This window comes from Sinocyclocheilus rhinocerous, unplaced genomic scaffold, assembly GCF_001515625.1.
Source record: "Sinocyclocheilus rhinocerous isolate Xijiao unplaced genomic scaffold, SAMN03320098_v1.1 scaffold1703, whole genome shotgun sequence".
NCBI lineage: Eukaryota > Metazoa > Chordata > Actinopteri > Cypriniformes > Cyprinidae > Sinocyclocheilus > Sinocyclocheilus rhinocerous.
The window spans coordinates 88,909-99,981 of NW_015640476.1; the positions used below are offsets into that span (position 1 = coordinate 88,909).

Below are 11,073 nucleotides of genomic sequence, written 5' to 3' on the forward strand. Positions count from 1 at the left end.
ACTACGTCATAATTATGAGATAAAAAGTTGAAATTATGACATGTTAAATTGAAATTATGACAGACTGTAATTAGTCAAAATTATGACATACTAAATCGAAATTATGACTTTAAAAGTCAAAATTGACTTACTAAGTCATAATTATCAGAATTAAAATCAAAATCAAAAAAAAAAAAAATCTAAATTATGCTATAGGCTTTTTTGCCTTTTTATATTTATATTTATAAATAAATAAATATATATATATATATATAATTTTGACTTGTTTTTTTAATCTCACATGACTTAGTATGAAATAATTACGACTTTTAAATTCAAAATTTCAGCTTGCCAAAGTATGTGTTTTTGGAAGCTTGTTTCTGCCACAGAATAAAAAAATAAAAAAGTTAAAAGTTAAGAAAAAAAAACTTTAAAATTCTGACTTTTTTCCCTGCGACCGTGAGTTTATAGTTTTTTATTCCTTTATATCAAGTCAGAAACGACAGTTATGCTCACTGTGCATGCGCTGAAGCTTCATTCTGAGTATGTAAACATATGTAAAACTAATTTCAAAGTTAGGTTTCATATCCAGTCAGAACTCTGTTTTATTAAGCACATTCAATAGCGTTTTCAAGCTCGAACAGTTGATCACGGCACTAGCAACACCGAGGGCAGGGGTTCGATTCCCAGGGAATGCATTAACTCTTAAAAATGAGTGCAGCGTAAGTCGCTTTGGATAAAACCGTCTGCAAAATGCATGAATGTGAATGTCATGGACAGTAGTGATTCGACGTGCTTTACACCATCAGAATGAAAAATGAAAAACACAGACGTAAAAAATCAAGTTAAGATCATAGGTTAATTAAAAACGGATTAAATGACGGGATAAAAAGGGAAGAAAAAGATAGATGTTGCCAAATAACTCATGTGTGCGCAGGTGATAAAAATCCATTTTGCATTTCATCCTCGAGTGAAGAGACGTCGATGAACGGCCGTCCCAGAATTCCTCCTGTATAAAGACCATTAACATCACATTATGCAGACGGTAACAGCCAAATGCATATCGAGGGCTAAAGGCCAACCGCAGCACATTTAGCAGTCTGACTTCCATCTGCCCTGTGAAGGGTGTTTTCAATTAGATTCCAGCTCATTTCATTCACACCTTCATTCACCTGCTGGAAATGTGTCTTTCTGAGCCCAAGTGGCTCTGTGTTCCAGAACTGTGCTTTAATTGTCATATATATATATATATAACATGAATATATTAAAATTGTGTGTGTGTGTGTGTGTGTGTGTGTGTTTACAAGTATATAAAAATTACAAGTTTTCAACAATTTATTTAGAAATAACATACACAAAATAATGGGACTTTTAATTGAAAATATATTAAAATCAATTAGAGAGAGAGAGAAATAACATGCACAATAATAGAAATATATTTAGATTTAATAGAAAATAGATTGAAATCATGCGTGTATTTTTAAGTTTTAAACTTTAAAAAATAACATTCACAAAATGATGCCACTTCTAATAGAAAATATATATATTAAATCATATATATATAGAGTGCCGGCTGAGAAACAGAGAGATCCCAGCTCCGCCGGCACGTGGAGGAAGACGAGAAACAGAAAAGGACAACGAAGGAGAGGAAGATGCATTCCGGTGAACGAGTACACAGGACAATGGGACGGAGTGGAGGTCTGGAAAACCCAAGACAAGAGCTGGATCTTTAACTGGATCGTCCCACAGAAGTACAGTAAGTGTGCTGTCCGAAACCCAGAACACCTCGGAGGAACTGCCCCTTCATTTCCAGAAGTTCAAATCTAAGAGAAAAAGTTTACCAGGCTGATTGGATGCTGTTTTTAAAGAGACACATGGGCAATTCACACCCTTTTAGCTTTGCATATCTATGTTTTTTGGTTTATTTTGTCTGTTTATGAAGTCATGAGTTTAGTTTTCCGTGTTCTTCTGGTTCAAGCGATTCGCCCGCAGGACACTAATAACGGATGCTATTGTGCAATTGCATGTGATGTGAGTGTTTAAGATGAGGGAATGATTTGAAATCACTACCAGACATCCTCTCATGGAGCTCAGCATCGATCGGGACGCCCGTCTGTCCGTTCCGGGTCAGACTACAAGCGTCTCCGCCTCGTCGCCTTTGCTTAAACAGACTCACGCAGGCGGGTTTAAGAAAGTGTGTCGGATCGAAGAGGAAAGCACGTGTCCGTTCCCCGGCCTGCCGGCAGGTGTGCTAGAAATGAAGGTGAAGGAGGGCAGCAAGATTCGCAATCTCATGGGTTTCGCCATGGCGCGCATGCAGGACGAAGCCCGGGACGCCGGTCAAACCGGACTGAGACAGGTCGTGTTCACCGGGTCCGGACGAGCCGTGACCAAAACCATCACGTGCGCCGAGATCATGAAAAGAAAGCTCGGCGGCCTCCATCAGATGACCAAGCTGCAATACAAGGGTCTGCGAGAGGTCTGGGAGAGCCAAGAAGGAGGCGATTCGGAGGTGACCGTCCACCGGACGCTTCCCTCCATCAGCATCCTGCTCTCCAAAGACCCGCTGGACCCACTGGAACCGGGTTACCAGCCTCCGGAGAACAGCTTGTGGGAGGAGAGGAACGGAGGAGAAGCTTCGCAGACGGCGGAGAAACGATCTGTAGACTCATCTGAGACTCTGACGGAGCCACAGGCGAAGAGGGTCTGTCTCTGAGGATTATGGGTGTGTTAAAGATGACCGTTTCCACTGAAAGCTCTGAAACTCTCTCAGAACCAGCCTTGAAAGCTGAATGGTGACTATGCCAGTTCATAACCAGCCCACAAATACACATGCACATCACAGTCTTGCTTTTGAGCATGCAACATCACTAATTTCATTCTTAGATGCAATCAGACAAGCGTTCCCTGGAAATGCATGAACTGGTTAAAAAACTGGGACGCAGTTGGATAAATGCATACATTTGCTAAATGCATAAATGTAATGTTAATACAATTTAAACATTATTTAAATATATAACAAGTAAAATGTAATGCAATCAGTATTTATGTATGTATGACTAAAAATGCTGATGTTACTGGTGCAGAGATCAGTGGGTTTTAACGTGGAACCAATTTTCTGACCTAAAACCAGTTTTTCTTTGGTGGAAACTGGTCCAGAAGCATGCAAGCATCTCAGATGGACATGGAGGTGAGATGGAGAAGATTTCAGACGCTTCATAATGGCTTGAGCTGCGTTGCTTTATTAGAGAGCCGGAAAAAAATCATGTTCAGATGAACTTATAGAGAACATGTTAGTTCAATATCAACCCACAAATAAACCAGGGATGTTGCAAAAGCAAATGCACGAACTGATAAAAGAGGACAAAAAATCTGGATAAAAGCACCTGCCAAATGCATAAATGTAATTTAAACATTATAACAGGAACAATTTAAGGCAATCGATTCATGCATATGATATTTATGAATAAAACTACTGATGTTACTGGTTCCCCAAAACCAATTTCCAGGCCAAAACTGCTTTCTCTTTGGTGGAAACATGTAGAGCTGGTATAGATCCATGCAAATATCTTAGATGTCGAAGTGAGATGGAGATGATTTCAGATGCTTCATAACGGCTCGTGCTTCTGAAAGATGCTGTGTCGTTTTATTAGAGAGCTGGTAAAAACCTTGTTAAGATGCAGTTTGAGATATGAGTGTTTTTCTGTTTTCATTGTATTATTTTATTACCTCAGCAAAAACCGAACGCAGCAGCATGCAGCTCAAGCAGATTGACAGTTCCTCAGAGCTCCAGTGTGCAGTTTATGTGCAAATGAAGCGTTTGCTCCTCATGCTTTCTTTGTGGTTTTAACCGCACGGAAAGTGCCACCGTGTGCAACTTTCCTGTGACGAGTTCAAGCGCTTTCATCCGGACGAAACGTTCCGTTCCAGTAGAGCAGCATGTCGTATCACAGCGCGTGGGATCCTGATAAATGTCTTTTGAGGGGATTTATTTGAGGGACGGTTGATTTAATTACATTCACCCTGATAAGCTTCTACCTGCAGACTGAACTAACCTGTACATCTCTGCTTTGACTCGATTACATAATGTCACCATCATAACGCTCGATTGCATCTCTGAGATAAATAATCTTCTGTAAAAGCAAACATCAAGTCTATGCTGGCAGAATGTTTGGGGGGGGGGAAGCAATTTCCATCTTAAGAAGTAGAAAACGTTTCGTGACAGGCAGAGCATTTTCAGTAAACATCATTCCTGTGGTCTTTATGGACGGGTTTTAAAAAATGGGAATATTATCTTTTCCAAGTCAACATGAAATCGACTTACTATCCACTTTCTTGTTTTGAATCTTTCATTAAAATAAAATCAATTGCAGCATGTAAAATAGTGGCAACTTTTCCTATCAATTCTGAACATTCTGATGGAAATGCATCATATTTCATAATTAAAAACTAATGACAAAGTCATGTAGAATCACAGATTATGATGGAATTTCTATGTTGCACCACAGAAAAATATCATGGACATTTATTATATTGTTTGGCCAAAATTGTCTTGTTTTTTCATAAAAATAAAAGTCAATTTCCTTCTCAAGTAAATGTATTTTGTTATAAGAATGTTTCGGTATTTCTGCTGGAAAACAAGAGTTATACATTTTTTACATCACTTTTATATAAATGTATCTTTAAAAACACACACACACACACACACACACACGCTCACGCACACACACACACACACACACACACACACACTCACACACACTCACGCTCACGCACACACACACACACACACACACAAAACGATGTAAAAGAACCATTAAAGTATCATAAAAGCATGACTAATAACATATATTTAGTATTGGGACCAAATATAATTACTTAGGATTATTATTATTATTAATATAAATGTATATAAAATAAATTGCCGCATGTGAAATGGTGCTGCCTGTCAATTTTTTGTCAACTTTTCCAAACAATTCTCAATATTCTGTTGGAAATGCATCATATTTAATAATTAATAACTAATGTTGAATTAATGTAGAATCACAGATTATGGTGGAATTTCTGTTGCACCACAGAACAAAATCATAGACATTAATTGACACGATTCTTAAATGTTTGACCAAAAAGGTCTTGATTTTTCACAAAACAAGACTTAAAATCTCATGTCATTTTGCTTCTGAAGTAAAGATATGTTGATTTAAGATTGTTTAGATATTTGTGCTGGAAAAATCTTCAGGCAGCACTTCTATATACAACAATGCATCTTCGAAAAAGACAAAAATGCTGTAAAAGAACCATTAAAGTATCATAAAAGCATGACTTATAACATATTTAGGATTTGGACCTTTGGGATTGTGTGTGTGTGTGTGTGTGTGTGTGTGTGTGTGATGTGTGTGATGAACAACTCTCACACACACTGAGTGCTTCTGACAGAGTCACTTCATCAAAATCACAATCTAGTGTTTTCTCCAGAAGAGATCACAGATTGTGTCTCTGTCAGTTTCCCAGCAGCAGCATTCATCACTGTATGATGTTCGTGAGGCTCATAGCTGAGTCTGTGCGTTTCTCTCTGTCTAACCTCAGGACGTTTCTCTTGATCGTAATGAAAATCTCTGAGGGCTGAAAACCACTTAATGCTTTCAATTTATCAAAATGTCTCAGTCGTGCTTTTAATATTTGTGCACAAAACAGCCTGTGCAATCTAATTGTGCTGATCGGCTCTGCAAATGGACTTTCTAAACGATAAAAAGCAGCACGCTGATTTGAATCTTTATGTTGTCCTCTCGGGTCTTTAGAGGAGTTAAAGTTCAGCCAAAAATCATAATTCTGTCATCGTTTGCTTAACCTCATGCGATTACTTTCTCTTGCGAAACACAAATTTTGAATACAAAGCAAAAAATGATGTTTTGTCCTGCTTTCCAGTACAAATATGTTAACATATTTGATTAGAAAAAGACTTAAAGGGGTCATATGATGCGATTTCATTTTTTCCTTTAATACACAAAATAATGTTCTTTTTAGCAGCATCATATGACCCCTTTAAGATTTATTTGTATACTGAAAATGATAAAAATTAAGTGAGATTATGCTTTAAAACAAGAAAAAATTATCTGACGGTTAACTTCATTCAAAAGGAAAATACGTTTATTTTTCAGATTTTTTTCTTGTTTTAAGCATAAAGTTTGATGCATTTTTCACAAAAGGAGACTTAATGTAAAGTAAATGCATATTGGTTGAAGAATGTTGAGGTATTTGTACAGAAAAACAGTTGGGACCAAATGTAATTCTTTAAGATTATTATTTTTTATTATTAATTATTATGTATATCCACTTCCTTTGTTGTAAATAAAATAAATTGCAAAATATGTGCCATCAGTTAATTTTCTGGCCACTTGTCCAAACAGTTCTCAGTATTCTGTTGGAAATGTGTCATATTTCAGAAATAAAAACGAAAGCTGAATTAATGTAGAATCACAGATTATGGTGGAATTTCTTCGTTTTGTACCACAGAACAAAATCATTCTTAAAAGGCCTAAAATACAGTAAGTTACAAATTACAGATGGTCACATAGTGAAGTCAAGATTCCCAAAGAGGTGTAAATATTTAATAATTGGCCTTTGCAAAACCCTGTCAATCGTTGATGCCAAATACTGTTAACTTTTGCAACTGTAACTGAAAGATGAAGAAAAAATTATGGTGAGTGAAAAATGACAGAATTTTTTTTTTTTTATGAACTTTTCCTTGAAAAACCTTTTGTTTGTCAGTCTTCCCCAAGTCCTCCCATCAGTGATTGGTGCATCATTATCCTCCTTTTTTCCAGCTGACTAAATAATGATCACAGGTGCCGCACCCCGAGTCATTTCAGCTACAGCTCCACCTAAATTCAACTAACTCTGGAGGGTCACAGACGGAGCGTGTTATCAGAGAGCGTCTTATCTCACCTGCACACACACACACACACACACACACACACGTCACACACTGCACAGTAAATACTACATCGACCTGAAACCTCTGGCAGCCGTTTGAAATTCCCTTCTGAGTGCAGAAATGCAGATGGGATTGAAGCAGGACACGAGCGGAGAGAAAGAGAGAGAGAGAGACACAGAGGATCAATCCCTGACCCCAGTCAGACGTTACTGCGGTCACTGCGTAAATGCTGCTTATTTAAAACGCACAGATGCCCTGTGATTATTTGCATTTACACTGATGCATTTGGCCAAAGCGACTTACATTAATGTAGCATTCAAGATGCACAATTGATCAGTTCATGCATTCCTTGGGAATCGAACCCATGACCTTGATGTCGCTTGGATCGACATATGAAACTGTCAAATATTATTATTTTATAGCTGTATATTACTGCCATACATAACAGAATAAGTGTAAAATTGAAAAGTGCATTTTCTGTAAACCTGCTACAATATGTATTGTGAAAAGCGCTATATCAATAAACTCGAATTGAATTTAAGTGTCCTCTGGAAAAATACCTTAAAGAAATAATTTACCCCAAAATTAACTCATCATCATTAACGTTGTTCCAAACTCATGAAAGTAACAGTTTCCAGAAGTAACGTCTTAAGAATGTAACGATTTTAAATGTAACAGTTTCTAGAAGTAACGTCTTAAGAATGTAACGATTTTAAAATTAACATTTCCAGAAGTAATGTCCTAAGAATGTAACTATTTAAAAAAATAACATCCTAAGAATGTAATGATTTTAAAAGTAGCAGTTTCTAGAAGTAACATCTTAAGAATGTAACCATTTTAAAAGTAGTAGTTTCCAGAAGTAATGTCTTAAGAATGTAACCATTTTAAAAGTAGTAGTTTCCAGAAGTAACATGTAAAGAATGTAACTATTTTAAAAGTAACATTTCCAGAAGTAATGTCTTAAGAATGTAAGGATTTTAAAAGTAAGTTTCCAAAAGTAACATTGTAACGATTTTAAAAGTTGCCGTTTTTAGAAGTAACATCTTATCAATGTAACAGTTTCCAAAAGTAACGTCTTAAAGGGATAGTTTACCCAAAAACGAAAATTCTGTCATTAATTACTCACCCTCGTGTCGTTCCAAACCCGTAAGACCTTAATAATACATCTTAATAATGTAACGATTTTAAAAGTACGTTTCCAGAAGTAACATCCTAAGAATGTTACTGTTTTAAAAGTAAGTTTACAGATATAACGTCTTAAGAATTTAATGATTTTAAATGTAACAATTTCCAAAAGTAACGTCTTAAGAATGTAACAATTTTAAAAGTAAGTTTCCAGAAGTAACATCCTAAGAATGTTACTGTTTTAAAAGTAAGTTTACAGATGTAACGTCTTAAGAATTTAATGATTTTAAATGTAACAATTTCCAAAAGTAACGTCTTAAGAATGTAACTATTTTAAAAGTAACATTTCCAGAAGTAATGTCTTAAGAATGTAAGGATTTTAAAAGTAGTAGTTTCCAGAAGTAACATGTAAAGAATGTAACAATTTTAAAAGTTGCATTTCCAGAAGTAACGTCTTAAGAATGTAACGATTTTAAAAGTAACAGTTTCTAGAAGAAACGTCTTAAGAATGTAACAATTTTAAAAGTAAGTTTCCAGAAGTAGCATCCTAAGAAAGTAACGTCTTAAGAATGTAACAATTTTAAAAGCAACAGTTTCCAGAAGTAGCATCCTAAGAAAGTAACGATTTTAACAGTAGCGGTTTAAAGAAGTAATATTTTAAGAATGTTTTATAGGAAACAAAGACATAACAAAAGACAAAAATACTGATTAAGAATTGATTTTTCTGTTTTAGAACAACATGAAAGAATTTCAATTTTTTTCCCCCCACTATACAGAAAAGAACGAGGATGAAAAAGAAAGGGTGATTTTTTTTGTATTTGTGAACTGGCCTGTCAAGTTTAATACTATCTACAGCCTTTCTCAGGTGAAAATACATTTCTTTTTTGAATTTCCAGAACCTGTAAGAACTCTGTTCTCTGTGAGCAGCCTCTCTGTCTCTCTCTCTCTCTCTCTCTCTCACTCTCTGTCTGTGGTCGAGGGCTCTGGGTTGTTGTAGGAGTTCACTATCTCTCTCCCTGCAGATGGTGGCGTCTTTTCTTATCAAGAAGAATGGCCGCTGCCTCCATTTTTCAGACACTCTTATCTGGGAATCCTTTAAATTGAATATTTACTAGGCTGATGTTCCCAGTCTGTGCCGGAGCGCCGCAGGCCCCGTTCTCTCTGCGCCAGTCGGACCTGAGCCTACACAACCGGATCTGTCGGAAAATAACACTAAGATTGATTATGCATTCAGAGGAAGTGAATGGACAGCAAAGCTGTCCACAAAAAAGGATGTTCTGGAAATTATGCAAATCACTTTCGTTTTATATAATAGTAAGTGCAAAAGAAATAGAACAGGAGAAATGCAGTGTGTTTCTCTCACAATTGATCCTTGAAGCCCCGCCTCTGAAAACTGACCAATCACCATATAATCAGACAAGGATATTAAAGGAATAGTTCACCCGAAAATTTAAAAACCCTGAAAATGTACTCACCCGCAGGCCATCCAAGATGTAGTTTCTGACCAAAATACGAGTCCATAATCCATAATAACGCTTCCTCCAGTGAAAAAGTGCATCTCCTGTTGTCATGAGCACATTTTCAGCAAATGTTCATTTTTGGGTGAACTATTCCTTTAACATGCTCGAAGAACCTTTTGCTAACGTTCCCATTAAGTTATTAAAACGTAATTTCTGAATGTTCTCAAAACATCCAGGTTTTTAAACATCCATTTTTTTTTTTTTGATTATGCAAAGTTTAAGGAAACGTTCCTTTTTATCATTTTGCAAACGTCATGGGAATGTTACTTTTGAACGTTCACTTAATGTTCTTAAAGAGGCAGTTACATTTAAAAAAACAAATGTTATGCGAATGTCCAACTAAAACTGTAACATTTTGAAGACATTATTAATGACCGAACATTCTATTAATGTTATCTACTGGAAGAACGCTTGCTCATAACTTTCAGAGAACCTTGCCAGAACATTCTGAGAACGTTTCCTATTAGCTAGGATACTTTTAAGTTGAATTTTACAGACATCATCCAAAAATATAGTGAAACATAGTTTCTGTGGCACTTAGTGACAAGAGAGTCTGTTCCCAGACCAGTTTGGCTTGTGAACACATTCTCATCTTCTCCAGACATTAGCTGGACCCGGATCAGAATCGTCTGACAGCTCATGCAGAGAGAGCCGTTTTGCTCTCAGAAATTCCTGCATGTTGAATTAATGGGAGCAGTTGAGGGTGTAATTGCAGTGCTGGAGTCAAAGCTGTGAGACACGATAATGTCCGCTGAATAAAAGCCTGGCAGAGTTTACATACTGAACAACATTAGCGGATTACACACATCAAACAAGCTCTGATTAATGCCTGAGAGGCAGGACACAGTCGAAACAGGAGGAAATCAGAGATAATTGTATGAATATTTGAAAGCGCTAATGACCTAAAATCATTCTGCACAATGAAGAGAGTAGATGCGTCTGAGGAATCTTATTGTCTCGCTCAAGTTCAAATGCTTAGATGAACATTTACAAACCTGTGTTTTTACTACAGCAAATGCTCTGAACGTTTCAAAGCGTCGTGCCTTTAACCTTTAAAGGAACACTCCGCTATTTTTTTAAAATAGGCTCCCCTAGAGTTAAACAGTTGAGTTTACCGTTTTCGAATCCATTCAGCCGATCTCCGGGTCTGGCGGTAGCACTTTTAGCTGTAGCTTAGCATAGATCATTGAATCTGATTAGACTGTTAGCATCTCGCTCAAAAATGACCAAAGAGTTTCTATATTTTTCCTATTTAAAACTTGACTCTTCTGTACACTGTAAAAAAAAATCCGTAAAATTTACGGTAAAAAAACGGCAGCTGTGGTTGCCAGAATTTTACCGTAAAAAATACAGTAACAACGTTTTCGGTTTTAACTTAAATTTACAGTTAAATACCGTAATTTCATTAACTGATATAATGTTAATATACCAACCTATTGAAGTACTGAAATCTGTTTTGTACCTTTGTAATACACTGATAACCACCAATACAAAACTAATAAGAAAAAACTAAGA

At 36.4% G+C, this 11,073-nt stretch overlaps 1 protein-coding gene across 1 annotated transcript; it reads left to right on the forward strand.

The window, feature by feature from the left end:
- The first annotated feature begins 1,549 nt into the window (after nt 1-1,549).
- Nucleotides 1,550-2,944, forward strand: LOC107753194 (ribonuclease P protein subunit p25-like protein). Its single transcript, XM_016569319.1, has one exon. The coding sequence runs from the start codon at nt 2,063-2,065 to the stop codon at nt 2,693-2,695; it is 633 nt and encodes a 210-aa protein (XP_016424805.1). The 5' UTR covers nt 1,550-2,062; the 3' UTR covers nt 2,696-2,944.
- Nucleotides 2,945-11,073: the final 8,129 nt, after the last annotated feature.